Below are 24,855 nucleotides of genomic sequence, written 5' to 3' on the forward strand. Positions count from 1 at the left end.
ATTCAAAGTAAATACATACACAAAACCCAATTATAAGAGAAAACATAAAGAGGAAGAGAAATGAACCGAAGATCTCCCAGTTTGTCAGCTTCGTTCGATGATCAATCCACCTCCAATCATCCAAATGCAAGCTCCATAGTTATTTTTTAATCTAACCTAAGAATGTGAGTGATGAAGTTTGGGAGCAAAAATCCCCAAAACCTAAAATGTTACAAATGAAGAGAATATAAATAAAATATGTGCAGGCTCGCTAAGTGAGCTAGGCTGGCTAAGCGAACTACACTTATTCCCTAAATATCTAGTATAGTAAAAGAAATCTCGCATAGCGAGGTGACTTCGCAAAGAGAGCTCTAGAAAACTCGGCTTATCTGTTTTGTGACTAATCAAGCACGCTTCAACTTGGCTAAACGAGCTTCTACAAAATTTCCATTTTATTGCTCCAAAACTACGTAATCGAAGTTGTGCCTTCGACACTTTATTCTTCGAGACTCCGATATGCAACAATACCTATAAAACAAAGGAAAAACTATCAAACGGTATACAAAACGAATCAAAACTCTAGTAAACGAATATTTACATAAAAGTTGTGATTTTATTACAAAAACGAAAAGAATAGATTCGATAAGTGCCACAAATATATACTCAAAATAACGACATTTTGGCAATTATCAAACTCTCCCCAACTTGAAACGTTGTTTATCCTCAAACAATGTCAAATAACACAAAGAATCAAAAGTAATAAACCAAAGAATCGTGAATCAACAAGTTTAGAAAACCAAAAACAAATGTATGGTACAACATAAAAACGTAACATATAATCAAAATAAATACTTACCACAATCCTACAACGACAATATGTAAACAAAACAAATCCTAAGTACAAAAGTCATACAAAACAGTCTAAAACAATACATGCTCACATCATGAATCACGCCTAGTAAAAATTCATCAATGGATGAAGAACACACAAAGGTGAAGGACTTTTAACACTCGTCCAACAATCTTGCAAACAATAGACTAAATTATGCATTCATCCAAAAATCACATAGATACAAAAGCAAGAATCACAATGGCTTTTCAAGGTTGTAATGTGCCTTGATTAACAAACAAGGGATAAGTCCTAAAGCTAATCGAAACAAAATTTTGCCTAAACCTAAGAGAGTGATCAATTCACACAGGTTCAAACAACACAATTCCGATCAAACTTCTTCCTTATTCCAAGTTGTCACAATTATTCCATACTCTTTTTGTTTTTCTTTTTCAAAACTTTTTCTCTTTTTCTTTTCTTTCTTTTTCATATTTTCTTTTCTTTTGAACCTCATAGCAGCAACCAAATAAGTACATAATCATTTCTCTCCCCAACTTGAATTCAACCACATCATAATATGAATACTCCATCCTTTCTAAGACAAGACAAAAATTCGTACAACAACACAAAGTTAAGGGTTCAGGAAAAAAGGAACCAACATCCATACAAAAATAAGTGAATTAAATGCAAGCATAGAAGTTCAAGAAATTACATGGATTTTGACAAAAAGTTCAAAGGCGTTAAAAAATGATCACACACTCATAAGGTGAATTGACTATTTGGTTAAGGTGGTTGTGCTCAAAATGAAATAAAATGCCTTGATCCTTTTTATGCTTTCATAAAATCAACATAAAAAAAGATTAAGCATAGTAAAATCCAGTTAAAACAAAGATTGTGGCTTCCAGCATATATAAATAATGGAAAGCTTCCTCACATTTATGGTTTGGGAACTAAAGTGATTCAATCAATAAACAAGTAATGCACAAAGAATGAATAGTAAGGTAATTGTACAAATGAAAAGTTTTCTAAACATGATATACTATACAAAGCGATAAATGAGTTCCCTGCATGATGCAACTTCAAAAACAATGTCCTACCATACATCTGCAAGTTGAAACACTCAAGCTTCGAATAATCACCTCAAAAAATTTCGATTAACGAACAAAATTTAAGTCCAAACAACCAATAAAAGAATTAGAAAAATAAAACTAGTATCTACTACTGTAACACAGTGGGAGAACTGACATTTTTTAAAATGTACAGATAGCAAGAGTCGCCACCGACTTTTATTTTATCCAATTAGGAAAGGCAAAAAGAACAGGAAAGACCTTTGAAAGAGATTTTGAGTTCGGGGGGTAGGTTATACAAAGGGAAGGTGTAAGCACCCTATGTATCCATGGTTATCCATGGGCTCTTAATTGCTTAGTTCACTTGCTTTTGTTTGAAAGTGCGGTGTGTGTTTTGGAAAAACAGTTTGTAAAGAACTTTAACTTTGTAATGATCTTCGTACGGATGTATACAAAGTGTAGTTAGGGATGGCAACGGGTGCCCGCGGGTGCGGGTTTTATACTACCCAAACTCGCACCCGAAATTACCACCCGAACCCGAACCCGAACCCAAAAGCTATTCGGGTGACAAAATAACACCCACGCCCACACCCGTTGGGTTCGGGTTTTTTCACCCAAACCCAAACCCGCAACAAAATACATAAAATATATTTTTCCTACAATTTTCTTACAACTTTCCATAAAATATATATATATATATATATATATATATATATATATATATATAATATATATAATATAATATATATTATATAATATATATATATATATATATATATATATATATATATATATATATATATATATATATTCGGGTGTGATTGCGGGTTTCGGGCGCGGGTTTCACACTACCCAAACCCGCACCCGAAATATCGGGTGGCACCCGAACCCGAACCCAAACCCAGTCAACTCGGGTTTTCACCCGTTGACTCGGGTTCGGGTGCGGGTGGACCCCGCGGGTTTGGGTCTGTTTGCCATCCCTAAGTGTAGTCTTTGAAAATGTTTTGAAATAGGAGGTGTGAAAAGCTTTTGAATGTTTTTGAATTTGTTGTGAGCAAGCAGTTAAAAGCTACCTACCTTAAGTTTAAAGTCTTTCTTGCTCTCAAAGTCTTTCGTTAAGGCAAAGAGACTATCCACACCATTAGTTAGTGGGAAGTCCTTTCATTGGATGTATTCGGGACATCGAGGGTCATCGTATAGTCATAGTGCTATCCATACCATAAAGAGGGTAGGAAGTCCTATGCATTGGATGATAATAGTCATAAAGGCATCAAGTAAGGATACCATTGATGGCCATACCCACTGCCTTTCTTTTCGGTAGTCCCGCATCGGTATTACCTCGCACAGCCCTACAGGTTACCCAATATCATAAATTATGCTTAGTTCATATGTAACCAAATGTTTGGTTATGTCATACATTTTGTATATGGTAAAAACAACAACAACAATACCTATAAGATGAAGATGTCTGGAAAGATTTTCGGTAAATAGCCGCATGATAACTTTTGTCAATAAAACCACCAGCAACACCGTCTGCATTCTGTTTCCCTACAAGCCCTTCAACACTTGCTTCACCCATCATAACATGTTTACCTTTACCTGCATTGTCCTCATGTTCCAGCCCTGGATTTGTCTTCACCTTTGAAGCCTCAATTTATGCGATTGCCTCCGTGCTTTCTTTTTTTACACGGCCTAATTCTTCAAGCATCTGTTTCAAAACAAAACTCCTTGTGCGTTTTGGAGTGTTTTGCTTATCACCTGATGACTCTTCACGTCTGCATGACAAAGACGATAAACTATAACTTAATATTCTCATCTTTGATCGTTAAATGAAATATAATATAGGGCTATGTAACATCTTTTTAGTATCATGACACCCATGGAAGCCTCGTTACATAACAAAAAAATATAACACACGGAAAATCTTTTAACATCAAGTTTTGAAACAACAAACACGACATGGAACTGAAAAACTTGCCATAAATCTTCAAAATTCCAAACTTAATAACTACCAAAACGATCGGAAATCCAGTAGTATACGGTTAAACCAACCAGAAACATTAATTCTAATCGGAGTAAACACTCCGATCACCATCCCAAAACACAAAGCGATGGCAAAAACCAACAACGGCAAAATATTCTTACCTTGCGAAGGACGTTTTGACCGTAGTATCCGGTTGCTTGGATGAACCTCCTTCCACCGTGTACCGTCACAGTGAACAAGGAACAACACTTGGCAAAACTGGGGTTCGAACCCCTAACCTTTATGTTATAGTAGACATTTTGAACCACTGCGCCATACATGCTTCTTGGACTAAGTTGCAAACGAAATATTTATGTATCATATTTTCTACCTTTTTTCAAATATAATATAAACCATATATGTTAAACCATTTTTCTACCATTTCAAACATTTTTTATAATTATAAAAAAACGTTAATAAATAAAATTATGAAAACATTTATATAAATTAAAAAAACTGAATAAAAATGTTTATGAAAATTATTAAAAATATGTTTATATAAATTATTAAATATTACATTTATATAATTATAAAAAAACGTTAATTAAAAAACATTTAAATAAAATTATTAAAAAAAACATTTATATAAATTAAAAAAACTGAATAAAAATATTTATGAAAATTATTAAAAATATGTTTATATAAACTATTAAATATTACATTTATATAATTATAATAAAAACGTTAATTAAAAAAAATTTAAATAAAATTATTAAAAAAACATTTATATAAATTTTAAAAACTGAATAAAAATGTTTATGAAAATTATTAAAAATATGTTTATATAAACTATTAAATATTACATTTATATAATTATAAAAAAACGTTAATTAAAAAAAATTTAAATAAAATTATTAAAAAAACATTTATATAAATTAAAAAAACTGAATAAAAATGTTTATGAAAATTATTAAAAAAATGTTTATATAAATTATTAAATATTACATTTATATAATTATAAAAAAACGTTAATAAATAAAATTATGAAAACATTTATATAAATTAAAAAAACTGAATAAAAATGTTTATGAAAATTATTAAAAAAACATTTATATAAATTAAAAAAACTGAATAAAAATGTTTATGAAAATTATTAAAAAAATGTTTATATAAATTATTAAATATTACATTTATATAATTATAAAAAAACGTTAATAAATAAAATTATGAAAACATTTATATAAATTAAAAAAACTGAATAAAAATGTTTATGAAAATTATTAAAAAAAACATTTATATAAATTAAAAAAACTGAATAAAAATGTTTATGAAAATTATTAAAAAAATGTTTATATAAATTATTAAATATTACATTTATATAATTATAAAAAAACGTTAATAAATAAAATTATGAAAACATTTATATAAATTAAAAAAACTGAATAAAAATGTTTATGAAAATTATTAAAAAAACATTTATATAAATTAAAAAAACTGAATAAAAATGTTTATGAAAATTATTAAAAAAAAATTTATATAAATTAAAAAATATTACATTTATATAATTATAAAAAAACGTTAATAAATAAAATTATGAAAACATTTTAATTTTATATTAACAAACTAATTAATATATATTAGCAAAAAAACGTTTTAATTTTATATTATTGAAAAAGTTAATTAAAAAACTAATTAATATGTACAGTTTTTTTAATATATAAAACTGCTTTGCATTTTTATACAACAAAGTATGCATGGTTTGGTGGTATTCTTGCAAGAGTGTAACCTTAGTGACTTGGGTTTGAATCCTAGGTTTTGCAAGTTATTAATTTGTAATTTTTCAAACTTTCCAAATGCAGCAGCCAGGGGTTCCTGAAAACAGAATCTTTTTTGTTAAGGGGCAAAGGCTAAGGGGGAAAACCGAATCTCGCTTATTTGGCAGGGGGTGAACACTATTTAACCCTATTTTTTATAAATGTCCAAACATAACCTATTTTATAGTATTTCTAATATTGTCTTTGTATTCTTTATTTTTTGATAATTTGTTGCAGTATATTATTTCCCATATTTTATTACAATTTTAATAACAGGCTTAAGGTCACTTATAAATATAGTCTAATATCTAATTTTTATTTGTTTATCATCAATTTATTTTATTCCTTCTAATATATATGTAGAAGAAAAACTCTGTCCGACTTATTATTTTTTATAAATGTCCAAATATAACCTATCTTATAATATATCTAACATTGTTTTTGTATTCTTATTATTTTTGGGTAATTTGTTTCAATATATTTTTTGTCATAAATTATTACAACTTTAAAAGTAGGCTTATGGTCACTTATAAATATAGTCTAATATCTAATTTTTATTTGTTTATCATCTATTTATTTTGTCCGTTCTAATATATATGTATAAGAAAAACTCAGTCAGACCCACAGCAAAACCTGTGCGGACGCACGGGTTTCCCACTAGTTTTAATAAAATTAATAACATTATAGTGCAAAGACCAAAAAACCACAATTTTAATGTAGTGTCAAAAAATTAAATAAGGGTATTTTTGACTTTTTCACAACCATTAATTTATGGCTTCTGTCTCAGTAAAATTATCTACTCTTTCAAAAATAAAATAAAATAAATAACTACCACTAAATTTACAACTCAACTCTTTTTATATTACTTCCAAACATTAGACTCACTTTACTTATTTATTGAACATCTTATAAATTATAAATTATACTAAACTTCCAACTATCATTGCACCCAAAATAATTAACACTTTGTTTTCTTATTTTATTCTAAATATTAATTAATTAATTAATTTACATATTTCAATCTTACTCCTTACTCCTCCTCTATACAAATAAGTATCATTCAATTCCATTCAATTAATCAAAATAAAATATAAAATAAATATTTGTTACATATTATTATATAATATGTTTCTCATCGATAATTCTTTCAAAAACACAAGATCAATATATCACACTAATAAATACATAAAAAATACAAGACAAATACTTATAATTCATACATAATAAAATGCAAAGCAATTATTTTCTTTCATTAATACGAAAAACATTACTCAAATATTTGTTATAAATTGATACAGGACAAATAATTTTCATCATAAAAAATATGATAAGAAAAAAAATATTTGACAATAATAAATAAAAGCATGAGATAAAATTGAACCAATAAAAAAAAATCCATTTTAAATTCGTAAAAGATAATTTTGATTATTAAATATTTATTTTAACATAAGGCAATAGGAAGAAGTGTAATTCAAGCTTATCTATATAAATAACACTAGTAATTTTACCCGTGCGATGCACGGAGAAATAAATTATAAATACATATTGTATTTTTATGAATTTATATTGTATTTTAAAATAAAATATCTATTATTTTTATTAAAAATTATTTAAAAATATAATAAGTATAATAAAATAAATAAGTATATCGATAATTTTATAGTTCTACTTATTCAAATAAATATTTAAGAGAAAGAAATAATGTGATTGAGATTAAAAAGGAATACATAACAACTTATTGGGTTGTAAATTACAAACAAATGTTGCAATTGAAGATAAAAAAATCACAATCTAATAATTCTTAATTAAATTGTATTTATTGGAAAGAAAAATAAATAAATGATTGATATAAAAAGGAATGCATAATAACTCTTTAAGAGAAAGAAATAATATGGTTGAGATAAAATAGAAAATATAGAGCAACTTATTCGATTGCTCTTTTTAAATATTGTAAATATTAATTAAAAATATTTAGGTGGGATCTCATTGCATTTAGGCCCTTAAAAGGATACATAGTATTGTGTTTGATTATATTAAGGAAATATTAAGGTTTATTTTAAGCAATTATTAATTATAAAACATAATCAAAATCAAGAAATTCTAAGAACAAACGATTTAAGACATTTAGATATTTATTAGTACATAAGTAAAGCATTTCAATTGTTTGATACCATTTTTTTGGTGTAGTTCTAAACACGTCACAATTAATAGTGACAATAGTTTGATTTTTTGTTATTAATTTTTGAAAAAAAAGATATGAGATACTGAAATATTCAGGAACCTAAGTCTTCTTTTTATTGTTTTGTACTTTGGATAATAACCTAATTTAACTAAATTTTAAGTTAACTAAATTCAGCACAACTAAAAGAGATATGTAGGACATGAGAGGTATGTATAGCATTGGAATTGGAATGAGTCCAAGAGGCCATGAAAAATAAACTCTAATTATTAAATAAATTAATTATCTAATAATAATAATAATAAAAATAGTAAATGTATAAAACAAAATTAAAAAGTTTTTCTAAAAAAAATGGCCATAATAAGGGAGCGCTGCATTTTGTAGTTAATATTATTATTATTTTTCCACAACAAAGTTGTAAAGTAAATATAATATTCTCAGAATTCAAGTTTGATAACAAACATAATTAACTAAAAACCATAAAATAAGTTCTTCAAAAATTAAAATCATCCTGGCATGATTAACATGACAATGTAAAATATAAAACAGTGGAACATGTGAATGCTGATACATCAGCAATACTGCAACACTGTAAATGGAAACAACTCTTCAACGATACTTAATGAAACCGATTTCCTTGGCATTGCTATGGAAGCATTGCCTGCAACACATGAGTCTGTACTTCCTGATCAATCCATGAGAGTTTCCACATACACAGCAGGTGCGATAACCAGGTCTTTGGAGTGGGAATTCCAGACATTGGAGTGACCCATGACTTCGATTTGAGATTGGAGGAAATGCAAGAGCAGCAACGATCTCAAAAATAAAAACCCTAGTCACGCACACAAAAAATCAAATAATATTTTCAAATGGTTCTAAGTCTCATCAATTACATCGCCAATTAAGCATAACACACGACAATCACTAAATAATAAAGTAATAAAACGAATAAATAAAAAATAGAAAGAAAAAAAAAAGAAAAAACCAAACAAACTCTTATTTCTCTCTCATGTACCATTCTTCTTCTTCTTACGATAAAAATTTCTCTTGGGTCAAAGGAAGGTGAGTCTGCAAGTGTCATAGGAGAAATCCTAGTGGTTTGGGGCTGCAGGGCAGATGACCGAGGCGGACGTGAGCGGTTATGATGGCATGTTGCACAAATTCGGAGATGATGTTGCGCAAATTCTCCTGAAAAAAATTGTACAATTGTGAGTTTATGGTTTGAAATTATTGTTATTATAAATTTATATTTTGAATGAAGATACATGTTGTAGTATGATTTGTTATACAGGAACCTAAATCATTAGTTTATGAAGAAAAAAACATATATCATGTTTAGAGAGAAAAGTTTGAAAAGATAAAACTGATTGATATTGGAGGCAAGGGTATAGGGTTTATATTATGAATAGTGAGAATACAAAAGGTTAAGGATATGAATGTGGATAGAATTCAATAGCCAAAAAATATTATAATGATTCAAACCTTAATTTATGTGAGATTGAAAACCCAAAAGGCATGGCTGCTCGTTGAAAAAAAAAACAAAAAAATGACCATAACAATTGTTAAAGATTCCTTATCAATTAATGTGATAGTTAATGGATGTAAAATAATTTAATAATGGTTTAAATGCATCTTTGGTCCCTGTAAGTTAGCGAGTTTTTGATTTTCGTCCCTGTAAGTTTTTTTGTTGGTATGAGTCCCTATATCTTACTTTATGCTTGCGATTTAGTCCCTAAAGCCAAAATCCGCAGGAAAATCTGCAGGTTTTCCTGTGAATTTTCCTGCGGATTTTGATTTTAGGGACTAAAACAAACGCGAAAGTGAAATATAGGAACTCAGATCCAGAAAAAAAACTTACAGGGACGAAAATCAAAAACTCGTTAACTTACAGGGACCAGAGGTGCATTTAAGCCTTTAATAATTGCTTAAGATTTAACTAATAACAAAAAAACTGAACGGTTTGTTTGTTTGTTTTCAAAGCCCAATTTAATTATTATTATTAATAAAAAATATTAGTTAGAAATAAATAACTAAATTAATTAAATATTTAAAAGATAATTATAGAAAGTTTACTATTAATAGAAAATATAAAAATAGAAAGAACTCTAAAAATATGACACTTGGCAAACTTGCCAAAATTCTCATTTTGCTTTATTATATTGTATGATTAGAACAATATCACCTCCAAATCCATAGATCGGTTATTTGTCTAGTTACTTATATTTATCTTACACATATGTAATTGTATATGAAGATTTAATGATAAAAAATGATTGATAACTAAATCTACATATTATGTCAACAAATCAACATTATTTAAGTTCTCCTTTTTGAAAAATAATAATAATTTCTTGAGAAAGTTAAAACAAGAAAATACAAGAAACATGACCTACAACGATGTAGATAAATGTTTCAAAACTATGTCAAAATAGACTACCTGATTATAAACGGGCCGGCTTATGCGGGTCTCGGACTTTTCTTATCTAAAATTATGATTTTTAAATAATCTATTTAAGTTACAACTAAAATGTAAAACAACATATTAACTTAATTTCAACTATTCAAAATACATCAGAAATTATCCAATGTACCACACAAAATTAATAACTTGTTCCAACAAATTTTAAGATATAAATACTCATGACAATTATAATTTTATAACAATCATAACAACAAACTGTTATAAAATTTTATAACAATTATAATTAGATTGATGGCATATTATTTTATAGCAATTTGTTATATAAATTATTTGTACTAACTCTAGCCTACCATAAAATTACATCAGAACTTTTTAAATCTCATTTTTAATTAGAATACAATATGATGTCTTTTCTATACTATCCACATAATTATTAAGGTAATGTTAACTTGTGCCAGGGCACAAGTTAACAGATAAATATAGTAAAAATTGTGTGTTGAATTTAATACAAAATTATAATTAATGATATTATTGTTTTTTTCAATACGAATTTACTATTTATGAGTTTTTTAACATGTGCCCTTGGGAAGGGCACAAGTTAGCATAATTATTATATTATGATGAAACCTTTTAGTTTAAAATTAAGTCAAACCATCAGCTTTTGTTTGATATTTATACATTTATAATACAAAAAAATATATTAAAATACATAATACGTAAATTGTTTATAGCATACCTTTATGAATTAGGAAATGATACTTTCTAAGTATATTAAAAGTTTTAATTTTTTTCGGGCTGGCGGGCTACCCATGGCCCATACGGGGCGGCCCATATTTTTAAGGGCTTTTTCGGGCCAGGCTTAAAAAGGCCCGGATGTAAATGGGCACAAAAAATAAGGCTCAAGCCCTGACTATTTTCGGGCCTGATGGGCCGGCCCATGGGCTTCGGCCCATTTTGACAGCTTTACTCAAAACCATGGATATTGGCCGTAAATTCTTTACCGACGGATATTTTATTCCGTGTATTTTGATTATCTTATATCCATAGAAATTTTCGTCCCAATAGTCTATAGCTACAAAAATTTAAGTCTTATATCATTGTACATTTATACTTAAATAAATCATGTTTAACGAGTATTTCTCCGTTGGTATAGCTTTGGTACCATTTTTTTATATTTTTTAATAATAATAAAAATTACATTTTTATTTTTATAAATAATAAAAATAATATATCAAATTTTTTTATACAAACCACACCCACTAAAATTATAAAATAAAAATTCAATTATATTAAAAAGACAGACCAGTCTTGCGAACCTTTCAAACTCAGAAAGTACATTAAAACACCAAAACATTGGCATCTAAGTAAATATATCAAAATTGAAATTGCACCAAATAGCTTAAAGTATAGTAAAATTGGTACAAACTCGAAACCAATATGACAACCACTGTTTACTAATAATCCATCCTAAAATTAGAAATCTAAAAACTAACCACCAAAATATACATGTGTATGACATCCCTACCAAGAAATAAACTTCAACGACTTACAACAAAATCCAACTAGATAGTAGTAGCCACCAAAATCAATCAAATAGAATAACAAAGAGCTCACAATACATTGCATGACAAAAAACATATTCACGATAAATCAACTTCTAATCTTTCTCTCTTCGATCTTCATTAGTGTATTGACTTGGAGAACCATTTGTTTGGAAGAATTAGGAGGATTTATAACCTGTAGAAAATAAAAGAAATCATATTACAAACTCAATCTAATTTTTGTTTTCATAATATTCTAAACATGAACTCAAAATGGTGCAGTAGAATGTCTAACACAATTGTAATTAAAGCTAAACAGAAACTTAAATTTGAATACAAATTCACATTTTCGACAATAAATGGAAGGAGAATTATAAGAAACTCGTGACTGTGATGCTTGTTTTCTGCAGCAATGGAAAGAGACTGATAGCCATGTTTTTTATGCAACATTGGGGTGCCCAGAAAGACTTAACTCACTAATATGGGATATAGCGAATGTGAACAACTTTTAAATGAAGAAAGATAGTTTGCATTATATATTGAGAAATCATTGTACTTATATCATTTGTAGTTATTTATCATTACTAATTAAATCTCAACAACCTTAACAATCTATTGTAAGTTAGTCATTGAGAAGCTAAGCTAAAGACACTACAATGGTTAAGCTGACTTGCTAAGAAAGTAATTGTACCAACTACTTTTAATCTTCATGCTTAATATCTCCCCTCAAATTAGAGAATGTATTCGTCATTCCTAGCTTTCTTTGAAGGTTGTTGAATGTCCCTACATGTAGTGACTTGATCATGATGTCAGCCACTTGATCTTTTGATGTAATAGAAAGCAAATAAAGATCTTATGCTTGTACCTTGTCTCTAACCACATGGAAATCAATTTCTATATGTTTAGTTCTAAACAATATGAAATGTTCAATATGAAGGAAGATGAAGACATTAAAACCAAGTTCTCATGATTTCAAGTTCTTGTATCTCGTCTTCAAATTCTGAACAAAAGTTATACTACTGGTCATGTAAATAAAATTCTTAGGAGTCTTCCTGCCAAATACAGACCAAAGGTGACTGTCATATAATAAGCTAGAGACTTAAACAAGATAATTTTGGTTAGAAATATCTAGAGTCGTGATATGAAGCTGATAGGAGATGAACTTGTCAAGAAGTTAAAGTTCCTTGCTTTGAAATCTGTTGATCATTCTGCCAAATCTTATCAAATATGGAAATTTTAAGAACCTATTCGTGAAAGAGGTTCTGAAGAAGAATCAGAAGATGAAGAAATGGCATTTATAATCAAGTGATTTCAATATCGTAACAATAAGAAGAATATAAGATTCTTAGGAAGAGGCAATGGCTTAAGAGGGTCAAGCTTGAGAGTCAACAAAGAGGATCAAAAGGGATACTTCAAGTGCAAGAAGCCTGGTCGCTTTATCACCTAATGTCTAGAGCTGCAAAAGGACCAGCCAAAGAAAGGAAGTTTTTAGAAGATCATCTTCAGAAAAAGAACTCAAGAAGAGTCTCATGGCAACATGGGGTGAACTTGACAAAGAAGAAGAATCTGACAAAAATTAAGAAGTTAATCTGTAAGATAGGTTGTAAGAAGTTTCTTACTGTTTCTTGAGAATATGAAGTATCTTGCTTGTATGCTAGAGCATATGAAATCTCTTGCTTGTGTGCTTGAGCATTGAAGTATCTCACTTATATATGTGTTTGAACATTTAGAAGTCTCTTGCTTTTGTGCTTGAGCATTTGTAATAAGAAGTGATTATAGTGGAAATCCCTTGGAAGTACAAGGAGACTGAATTACTCCTGATTTACAAAAGGAACCAAGATAACTGCTTATGTTTCTCTTTACCTCTTTATTAACTCTTAAACTTATTTTGCTGCAATCATCAGATTTTCACTAAGATTTTAACCATGTGTTCAGCATATGGTAAGAGTTGTTAAGAGAAAAGGAAGAAAAAAGTTAATACAATTAACCCCCTTCTTGGGTTTTTCTCACCTTCAGTTGGCATCAGAGCACAGTCTGTGCATAAACACTTAACACTGGTACTTCTACAAATATTTATACTTCAAAACCTCCAGCCTTCAGTGGAGATTCTACTGAGTTTGAATGGTGGAAAATTAAAATGTACACTCACACCATAGGTATTAATGATAAGTTATGGGATATTCTTGAAGATAAAATTGGCTTTGAAGTATATGGAGTAAGCATAGTGGCTGACAGAAAGAGCCTCATACCTGCTTAAAAAACTATATATAGTGAAAATCATAGAGTAAGACGAGTCCTGGTAGATGCTCTAACTTATTATGAGTATCTCAAAATTCTCAACAAATCTACTACCAAAACCATTTTTGAGTCTCTTCGTGTTACTTATGAAGGAAATCAACAAGTTTAAGAAGAAAAGGAAAACTTGTTGGTTCAACAATATGAATTGTTCAAGATGAAGGAAGATGAAGACATTGAAACCATGTTCTCAAGGTTTCAAGTTCTTGTATCTGGTCTTCAAGTTCTGAACAAAATTTATACTATTGTTGATCTTCTCAAGAAGATTTTTAAGAATCTTCCATCCATATACATACCATAGGTGACTTTCATACACGAAGCTAGAAACTTAAACAAGATAAGCCTAGAAAGTCTGATTTTCTATTTTATTAAATATATTGAAAATTTATATTTTATTAATTTTATTTTTAAATTTGTGTATTATTTAAAATTTAATAAATATTTATTTATGTGTTATTTAAAATAAATAAATATTTATTCTAAATTATTAAGTTAAGTATTCATCGTTATAGAAATTAACAATTTATTTATTTAATTGTATAATAGTTATCATTTACCAAACTTAGGTTCAAAACCCCATTAAATTTTCCCAGTTATCAGACCATTTACAATGGGGGTGTTGAAAAAATTATTCAATAGTTGAATGTCTACAATGGTTTGTTGAATGAGGTATTTAATGTGATGTGGATTAATTGGTGTTGAAAAGATTCAACATGTTGAATGAGAAAAAAGTGGGGCCACATGCAACACTTTACACAATTTTATTGGTTGTTGTGATTATTTAGATTTTATTTTCTTTTAATCATTTAAAATTAATTATTTCATAGTAAATAAATTTTTTATTTATTTTTATTTTTATCAAAATTCATTATTTTTTTCCTCTATAAATAGAGACTTGGTTCATTTGATTTGGACTCATAAAAAAAAACTCACTTTTTTCTCTCAATTTTTTTTCTATTTAGCCTTAAAAAAATTATTGTTTGTAGCTCTAAACATCCTTGTAGTGAAATGGATCCCAACAATAACCCTTTTAACACCCTGAGGCAAGTGAGTCTAGTACACCGGAGTCATTCTCGACCGAGGTGCTACCTGCATTTGCGAATCACGTGCGTGCTAGATCTGTGATGCGTGATTCAAATGTACATCACGACTTGCAAGCAGATCTAGTCAAACACATATGGGAAAAGTTCGGAATATTTCATAATTAAATAAATTGTTTGTGAGCCGAGTCTATTGTACTAATTAAATTATGTGTGTTTCATTTTTTGTGTGTTTCTTTTTTAGTGTGTTGTGTGTTTAGTGTATTTATTGCATTTTAAAGTTTTTTTATAATTTTATTTTTTTAAAAAATAATTATTTTTACATCTCTTATTTATTACTTGCAAGAAAAAAAATTAAGAATAAAAAATTAGAAAAAATAAATAAATTATTAAATTTAAAAAAAAAGTTTAAATATTAATTATTTTAATTTAATTTTAATTGATAATAGATATTAATATATAATCATAAAAACAAAACTTTAAAAGAAAATAAGAATATGATGTGGGGTAGGGTGTTGAATTTTATTAAACAAAACCATTGTAGTGAAAAAAAATTGAATAGGTGTTGAATTATTAGGTGGAAGAGAGAGAAGATGATGTGGAAGATAAAAAGTGAAAAAGTAGCGTGTTGAATAATGTAACCATTGTACATAGTCTCATATTTATCTGTCTTAAAAAAAAGAAAAGTTTAAAATCCCAATAAAATTTGGCGGTTTAAATTTTGACCAAAGTAAAATAGCAACCACACTTCCTCTCAAAAAAAGGTCCCACAAAAACATATGTCATTTCAAATTTTCAAATTTCAATTTCATTTCAAATCTCAATTTCAAATTAATCAAATAAATACCAATATCCCTTTCACTTTTTCACCCATTTCTCACACCAAACAAACCCTAATTCCCAATCTCTCTCTCTTCCAATTTCCCTCTTCCAATTTCACTTTCCCCACACCCGAAAATGCGTGAGATTCTTCACATCCAAGGTGGCCAGTGCGGCAACCAAATCGGCGCCAAATTCTGGGAAGTTGTCTGCGCTGAACACGGAATCGACCCTACCGGAAGATACGGCGGTGACTCTGAGCTTCAACTAGAGAGAATCAATGTTTACTACAACGAAGCTAGCTGTGGCCGGTTTGTTCCTCGAGCGGTTCTCATGGATCTTGAACCGGGTACCATGGACAGTGTCCGGTCTGGACCGTATGGTCAGATCTTTAGACCGGATAACTTTGTGTTTGGGCAGAGTGGTGCTGGGAATAACTGGGCTAAAGGTCATTACACTGAAGGCGCTGAGCTTATTGATTCTGTTCTTGATGTTGTCAGGAAAGAAGCTGAGAACTGTGATTGCTTGCAAGGTATGGTGTTTTCAACTTTTTTAGAAATTTAGTTTTTTTTTTTTTTTTCTTTTATGAAATGAGATCTATATATATATATATATATATATATTTTTTTTTTTTCTAAATTTGGTTGATGATTTTGAATTAGAGTGTTTGTTTATATGTTTTTGTTAGGAAAGTTGGAAACTTTCATCACTTGTTGTTATTTACTATCATGAGCTGTAAATGGTTAACTTCAATTTTTTTTAATTTAGGATTTAGGGTTTCATAATTTGTGTGTTTTTTTTATTTTTATGTAAGGGTTAAGTGGCTGATTATGTAAAGGGTGTGGTGTGTTTTTTTATCTTTTTGTGTGTGCAGGTTTTCAAGTATGTCATTCACTAGGTGGAGGAACTGGATCTGGAATGGGTACTCTTTTGATTTCGAAGATAAGGGAGGAATATCCTGATAGGATGATGCTTACTTTCTCGGTTTTTCCTTCGCCTAAGGTTTCTGATACGGTGGTGGAACCTTATAATGCTACTCTCTCTGTTCACCAGCTTGTTGAAAACGCAGATGAATGTATGGTTCTTGATAATGAAGCCTTGTATGATATTTGCTTCCGTACCCTCAAGCTCACAACCCCAAGCTGTAAGCTGTTTTTTAAACGCAGATGAATATAAGTTTTCAATTTTGTTGCATCTGTTCAATAAGGTTTCTAATTTTGGTTTTTGTGATGCAGTTGGTGATCTTAACCATTTGATATCGGCTACCATGTCTGGTGTCACATGTTGTTTGAGGTTTCCTGGTCAGCTTAACTCTGACCTTCGTAAGCTAGCTGTGAATTTGATTCCGTTCCCTCGTCTCCACTTTTTCATGTTGGGGTTTGCACCTTTGACTTCAAGAGGTTCTCAGCAGTACAGAGCTTTGAGTGTACCAGAACTCACACAGCAAATGTGGGATGCTAAGAACATGATGTGTGCGGCCGACCCTCGACACGGACGATACCTTACTGCATCAGCCATCTTCAGAGGGAAAATGAGCACTAAAGAAGTTGATGAACAAATGATCAACGTTCAAAACAAGAACTCATCCTACTTTGTGGAATGGATTCCAAACAACGTGAAGTCCACAGTTTGTGATATTCCCCCAACTGGTTTGAAGATGGCTTCAACATTCATTGGAAACTCTACATCCATTCAGGAAATGTTCCGTAGGGTGAGTGAACAATTCACTGCTATGTTTAGGAGAAAGGCTTTCTTGCATTGGTACACCGGTGAAGGTATGGACGAGATGGAATTCACTGAGGCTGAAAGTAACATGAACGATCTTGTGTCGGAATATCAACAGTATCAAGATGCTACTGCTGAGGATGACGAGTATGGAGAGGAAGAGGAAGAAGAAGAGTATCATCAGGAACATGATGACATATGAGCACTTTGATGTTGTCTGTGTGGTGGATGATATGTTAGATGGATAACAAACATATCATGCTGCAACTTCCTGTTCCCGGGTCATAGTCTCTTTGATATAAAGGGGATACTTTTGCTCCGGCTGTTGTGTAATTGTTTGTGGTTTTTATTTCTGTGTCTATGTAACATGTTGTTATGCTGGTATGAAAAGACAATATTATTGTTTAAACAACTATTGCATGAAGTATCAGTCTGAGATCCAGAAGTTGCTCTGTTTCAGTGAAACAAAGCTCAAATCTTCCAAACAATTCCTAAACTACTGCCTCCAACCGTTGGTGGTTTATAGTGCTAATTAGCAAATACCAAAAATGAATATTATGTGTGAATTTGGTAAATTGATAAAATTTTAAAATTTAGCTTAATAAAAGCATAAATGCTTAACTAATAAAATTTTAACTAAGCTTGTCGAAAATTCTTTGTATATTTATATTTGAGCTATTAGAAAGTCTTGCTCAACTTTTAGAGCTAAAACTAATTATAAAATGTTCGATTGTCATTTGATTGTTATTGAAAGTAATCAAATATGTTTCTAAAATTATGTTTACATTGTAAGTAGTGTGAACCTTATTCGCCTTATGAAGTGTAAGAAGGTTTTTTTTTTGGCTTTTAAGTATGTAGTGATAATTTTTCCTAATTCCTAATTATGTAGTTGAGAAATTCATAGGCTTGACATTTATGGAGTGTGTAATAAGGTTTTTTTGGCTTTTAAGTATGTAGTGATAATTTTTCCTAAGCATGTAGCTTAGAAATTTATAGGTCAAACAGTAACTACCAGATTCCATTTTCCACCTACTTGGCTAGATCATGAGAATAGGAAAAATCAGCCGCCCTTTAATAGGAGGCGCAACTTTGCTCTTGAACAAGTGGTGTTGTGGTTTCCTTTCCTTGCACGTGTGTTGACACGTGTTCGTGCGTATGGACTGAACCAAAAGACTCATGCTCAAGATGCATTGGGTCGGGTTGGCCGAGCTCACGTGCTCGCCACATGATGTCACCCATTCGTTCCTAATCTCATCTAGTGTTACTCTTAGATCGGGGGCGCTATGTGTCGGCCTTTTTGGGATCAAATAAGATCATTTCAATTCACATTCCCTCAAGCATGACGCCAAAAGGGTCTATATGATTAAGCTAAGTCATTCAAGCTCATAGTCCCTCAAGCATTAGGTTTAGAACAATGATGTGATTTAAGAGAAGTACCTATGTTCCATTGCTAGCGAAAGTTGAAAAAGATAGTCCCTCAAGCGATACCTAGAAGGGCGAGTTCCCCATAAGGTGTGTGACAATTGGATTCTCTTGAGGAATGTGATGCATTTAAGGCTATGTAATGATGGAACTGCCTCGGAAAGGTCTAAACGATGTAGGTGGTAGATATGTTTACGCACTCACAACAAGAGTGGTTGACACGCTGCTCCTACATAAGTATGCACAACTCTATTGTCTGGTGATGATGGTCAACACGACCTAAGGGCTTAACAACTCCATAAATAGCTTAGTCATGATTTTCTTTCTTCCATTGTCCTCTTTATGAGTTTGACTTCTGCACTTCCTTATGAAATTTTTTCATATTACATCTTCATCATCCCCAACCATTTTAGGTATTGAGCCCATTCTCACACAGTTTTTTTTAAATCTTTTTATGCATAGAAATGACTATTATTAGAGAGTCAAATGAAAACGATTTCGTAATAGAACCTAACTTACGAAGGGGTTTGAAAGACATGGAAGTATTGCGTAAAGGAAGTGAAAAGGAGATGAATCAGGGCAGCCATTAGTTGCACCATATGTATTGTACTTGAAATATAAATTTTCCGATCTTATTCCAATGACTAAGGATGTACCAAATGCATGTATGCAACAAATTCTTGACTTTTGAGAACCTTGATCTGACATCATAGATAGATTTGATCGAATACATATTTAAAATTTACTTTCCTGATCATTATAATTTATTATATTGTTCTCTAATTTTATATATTTTTTATCATTAGAATATTCAATAAAATGTCGTTGTAAAGTTATTTACTAGTAAGTTTAATTCTAATACATCGTCGTTAATATTTTTTAAAGTCAATAAATTATAACCAATTATATGTGACTTTGAAAATAATTAAAATTTAAATCAAACGAAATTAACGATTTTACAATTATGATAAATTGACAGTATACATTTTTCTTATATGATATAATAAATAAATTCTTATAGGTTTGCAAGTATTGTAATTTTTCTTATTGTCTTTACATAAAAAGAAAAACATTAAAAAACATGGTCCCGTAGCTCAGTTGGTTAGAGCGTTGGTCTTATGAGCCGAAGGTCGCGGGTTCGAGCCCCGCCGGGACCACTGTTTTTTGCTTTCTTGAAATCTAAATTAAAAAAAAAAATTATGATTTTTGTAATGATTTATTTGTAAAAAGACGAATTAAATTAAATGATAATTAGTGTAATATAATACTTTACCTTGTAAAAGTACAAAATCTCATATGAATAAAAGTAATATATTTAATAGGGATGGAAAACTGAGAGACATCCTTCTTTAGACTTTCTCATTTAATCTATTGAAAAGTGAGATGAGGTGAGACGAGTTGAGTTAACTTAGATTGCCGAGTACAAAACCTCAATCCGCTCCACTTATGGCATACTAACAACTTGGTGGTTGACCCGTTGAACAAAAATCTTTTTAGCACATTTTTTAATTATAAATCAAATGCAAGCATTTAGAATTTTGATAAAAATATTAAACATGAATTAGCAAGATAATTGATAGTTTTTACATGTTAGTAACTTCAACTCATAATTTAAACATATTTTTTTTATATCAACAGAGACTCTATCGGAGACTATGTAAAGACAATTTTCATGATTGAAAATAACAGTCGAATAACAAAAAAATATAAAAATCGAATAACAAAAAAATATAAAAAAATCTTAAGAAACATAACTCAAACAAGTAGGAAAAAAATTTCAAAATTTACTACATTGTACACAAGAGTGTCTACCCGACATAAAAAGAAGCTGGCATAATATGTTTATTTATAGAGGGGTTAATAATTGAAGTTAAAACCTTGCTTAGTAAAACATTTCATAGATTAGATTTTTGTAAAGGAATACATTAAAATCTATCCATTTTTATTAAGTCTATTTTCTAAAGTTGAGTTTTATTGGTTATCACATAATCACACACAAAATAGTTAATTTTTAGATGATGACATTGCTCTTTATTGTTTGTTCATCCTTCCATATGTTGCCTATTTTCTTTTATAATGAGAGTTTTGTTAGTTTATGAGATGTCATGTAACCTTTGTTGCAATTTCTTTCTATATACAATTTGCTTAAAAGTCAAGTAAGACATGATTGTATCATTTCTTCTCATTAATATAAGAAAAACCAAAGATAACAGCTATACATCCTTCTTTTCATATTTTTATATTCTATTTCATTTTTCTATTGGTTGAAAAGTACCAAACAAAGCCTAAAAACCCAATTTCTATTATGAGCCATTTGATCTAAACTTATTTTATTCATCAACTCATCATTATATAGTACACAATCTGTCATCAACCTAACATAACAAAGACCTATAACCTACCTAGAAAAATTGTATTGAAAGATACCGATACAACGATACGACGATAATTATGTTTTATTCACACTGCAACGACCGCAATCAGTCTCACAACACCTAGACCGATATTTAAAACCATGCCTATAATTTCAATTTCATCATCTTTCATAAGAAGCAATCAATATTTAATCAAGTTGAATTTCAATCTCAATTTGACAAACAATAGACAATGTAACCAAAAAACATAGATTATGAATCATCATACAACAGATCAAAACCTATTAAGTACAAGAAACACTAGATTTACAAACACCAATTTTCCAACAAGATAATTCATTCTCACAAGAACATCTTACTTATTACCATCTCCAATGGTTTTACTATCTACAACAATTTTAACTTTCCTATAATCACCATCCAAACCTTGCATAACACATCCTTCCGGAACCACCGCGCCGCGTTTATTGCCAAAGATTGTCCACAAATAAAGCACAGTGAATGCTGTCAAAGCTCCACAACCAGTACCAAATATCATTGCAGCAAGAACTCTCAAAAAACAATCACTCTTTCCCTTTCCCTTTGCTTCAACCACCATTGGAATCTCACTGTTTTTCACAAAAACCTTAGGATCAAGTGGCTCTGAATGCATTGAATGTGGTGGAAAATTCCTCACAACAAAGCTCCATGAGTACAAAAAAGCATTACTCTCTTTCACAGGACTAAAACCTACAAACATCTCTTCCTTCTTCAACACATTAGATACTTCAATTTTGTCCCATAACAATGGATCAAGTGGCTTTGAGTTTCCATTTTTACTCAACCTTACTTCTAACCTCTTTGAACTTGCTTCATAATCAATCCAAGTATGCATCTTTTCACCACTAGTTAGTCCCAAATTGGTAACATAGATCTTACTTGAAACACCATTTCTAATCAAAATCTCATTTTTACCATCCCTTGAAACACTAAACTCAACCCCAATAGCTTCAAAATCATTATTTTCCAATCCAAGAGAAAACCCAGATGGGGTTTGCTTAAAAACCTCACCTTTAACACCTTTAACACCATTTGGAATCATAACAAAAGCTAAACCAGCACCACCCCCACTTTCCAATCCACTTTCCAAAGAGATTGAAAATGTAAAGTAAGTTGAAAATGAAACTAATTGCTTAGGTTTACCTTGAAAAAGCTTGATGGGTTTCTTGTAAATCACTCTCCCAGTCTCAGAGAGCTGAATCCTGGACTCACCATTGACAACTTTTGCATTACCAAAAAAAGCAACATTGGACTTAAATTTCAGATCTTTTTCAAAATCAATAAAGGAAAACAATGGAATTGGGTCAAAAGATAGGGTTTTTATGAACAAAATGATGAAAATTAAGGATGTGAAGTAATGGGTTGTGGTGAATGATGCCATGGGTAAGAGATGGGTGGTTTGTGATTCTAGGGTTGGATGGTGGAGTTTGATTCCATTTGAAGCATAAAGGTTGAAACTTTGTGAAGAGGGTGTTGGAAAAGTAGGATTGGGGGGTGTGAAAATTAAATGGATTTTGTTGTATAGTGGAACATGGTGGTGGTGGTTCACTTTTTTTTGCAGTGGCAGATGACCAGGGGAATATAATATTATGGAGAATAATAATATTTATTTGTTTTTGTAGTATTCCTTTGTGGGAACTCTCAATCTCTCAACTTCTTATAAAAATTATCATAATATAAGTTATTTTACATTAATTAAATAAACTAGAAATAAAAAATAAAAAAACTTTTTTATTAAATTCATTAAGATTAAGTACTATGGGTTAATTTTAAATATTATTAATTTAAATTAAAAAATAGCTTACAAATAATGCATATTATTTAGATATATTATCATAAAATAATATTTGATAGTCTTATTGAAAATTATAATTATTTTAAGACAATTTTTTAATAATTGTAACAACTCCTAAATATGTACAATTCACTTTAAAATGTATATATTTAAAGAGATTAATTGGAATAAACCAACTTTACACTGTCATCCAATTAAAATGAGTGATTTTGACATATAAAATGAGAGAATTATAGAAGAAGTAGTTATTAAAATAATTTAATTATAATTTATTTATTTTTATTTTTAATTTCATATTTATGTGTGAATATCACTTATTCTAATTAGATTTACACTGATAGTGTATTTCGATTAATCTCATATTTAAATATTTATATGGTTAAAATGTTTTTTATATGTGTATATTTAATTTAATTTTTTATATCTTCAAATAGTTAATAATATTAATAAAAAATTATTAAAATATAAACAATAAATATTTCTAATGTTTAAAATAAAATATATCTACAAACAAGTGTAGGTAGAAGGATTATTATGAAAAAGAGGAAGATGGAGTACTTTTATCTTTTTAAGTTTTGGTGTAAATATGGTCCACTCAATTTATTGTGAACCATCTAATCTTAGGATTCGTGTGAATGCATTTTTTGAAGTTTTTTAGTTAAAATCCAAAAATATTTGACCACTCAAATTTAATATCAAAATACTTTGTTTTATTATTTATAACAATTTTTTAGTTAGAAATGTGTACTATTTCTCTTCACATCAAATATATTCGTGTGTACTTTGTAAGCAAAATAGCAGTGCTAATTATTTTTGCATATTTATCACTTGATGAACATATTAAAAGAGTATTTGAAGATGAACTTTTTGGAAAAATTTATATCTTTATATCCTACAAACTCATGTGTGACTTTTTAAAATAAGTAGCTTATCCTCAAGTGGAGATGGGGCACCAAAAGTAAGAATGAGGGACCAAAAAATGTATTTTAAAATGTGACACATAAGAGTTTTTTGTAGGCAAAGTGGAGATGAAGGACCAAAAGTGTTTAAAAACAAAATTGCGGGACTAAAATCATGAAAACACAAAAATAAGAAGACCAAAATTATAATTTAACTTATTTATTTTTATACTTTCAATTTGAATAATAAATAAATATTTTTTTTAAAGTTTATTAAATAATAAATGTATCATAAGATATGTTCATTATTTAATCAACTAAAAAAGCATAATTGCTTATAAGACTATGTACAATGGGGGTATTGAAATTTTTTTTCAACGGTTGAATTCATGCAATGGTATGTTTAATAGCTTGTTTAATATGATGTGGATTACTTTGTGTTGAAAGAATTCAACATGTTGAATGAATGAGAGTGGGGGCCACATACAATATTTTGCAAAATCCTATTGGTTGTTGTGACTATTTGAATTTTTAGTGTGTTGTGAATGGTGGTAAAGTAGGGTGTTGAATTTTATTAAACAAAACTATTGTAGTGAGTAAAAGTTGAATGTGTGTTGAATTATTAGGTGGAAGAAAGAGAAGATGATGTGGA

The 24,855-nt window shown here is 29.6% G+C and overlaps 2 protein-coding genes, 1 non-coding gene and 1 pseudogene across 3 annotated transcripts; 2 read left to right on the forward strand and 2 right to left on the reverse strand.

The window, feature by feature from the left end:
* Window positions 1-8,246: 8,246 nt before the first annotated feature.
* Window positions 8,247-8,604, reverse strand: LOC131606336 (small ribosomal subunit protein uS14z/uS14y/uS14x-like; annotated as a pseudogene).
* Window positions 8,605-15,976: 7,372 nt separating this feature from the next.
* LOC131601383 (tubulin beta-2 chain) lies at window positions 15,977-18,085 on the forward strand. Its single transcript, XM_058873185.1, has 3 exons — window positions 15,977-16,480; window positions 16,823-17,092; window positions 17,184-18,085. The coding sequence occupies exons 1-3, from the start codon at window positions 16,087-16,089 to the stop codon at window positions 17,873-17,875; spliced, it is 1,356 nt and encodes a 451-aa protein (XP_058729168.1). The 5' UTR covers window positions 15,977-16,086; the 3' UTR covers window positions 17,876-18,085.
* Window positions 18,086-20,178: 2,093 nt separating this feature from the next.
* Window positions 20,179-20,252, forward strand: TRNAI-UAU (transfer RNA isoleucine (anticodon UAU)). The gene has a single exon. It is a non-coding gene; the product is annotated as a tRNA-Ile (tRNA).
* Window positions 20,253-21,705: 1,453 nt separating this feature from the next.
* Window positions 21,706-23,125, reverse strand: LOC131606337 (L-type lectin-domain containing receptor kinase IV.3-like). Its single transcript, XM_058878585.1, has one exon. The coding sequence runs from the start codon at window positions 22,888-22,890 to the stop codon at window positions 21,826-21,828; it is 1,065 nt and encodes a 354-aa protein (XP_058734568.1). The 5' UTR covers window positions 22,891-23,125; the 3' UTR covers window positions 21,706-21,825.
* Between the last annotated feature and the right edge of the window lie 1,730 nt (window positions 23,126-24,855).

This window comes from Vicia villosa, linkage group LG5, assembly GCF_029867415.1.
Source record: "Vicia villosa cultivar HV-30 ecotype Madison, WI linkage group LG5, Vvil1.0, whole genome shotgun sequence".
NCBI lineage: Eukaryota > Viridiplantae > Streptophyta > Magnoliopsida > Fabales > Fabaceae > Vicia > Vicia villosa.

What these genes read in the sequence shown, in the direction of transcription:
- LOC131601383 (XM_058873185.1), top strand. Translation starts at nt 16,087, where the DNA reads ATGCGTGAGATTCTTCACATCCAAGGTGGCCAGTGCGGCAACCAAATC. An exon ending in GAACTGTGATTGCTTGCAAG is followed by an intron (nt 16,481 to 16,822) that starts GTATGGTGTTTT and finishes TTGTGTGTGCAG; the next exon opens with GTTTTCAAGTATGTCATTCA. An exon ending in CAAGCTCACAACCCCAAGCT is followed by an intron (nt 17,093 to 17,183) that starts GTAAGCTGTTTT and finishes TTTGTGATGCAG; the next exon opens with TTGGTGATCTTAACCATTTG.
- LOC131606337 (XM_058878585.1), bottom strand. Translation starts at nt 22,890, where the DNA reads ATGGCATCATTCACCACAACCCATTACTTCACATCCTTAATTTTCATC.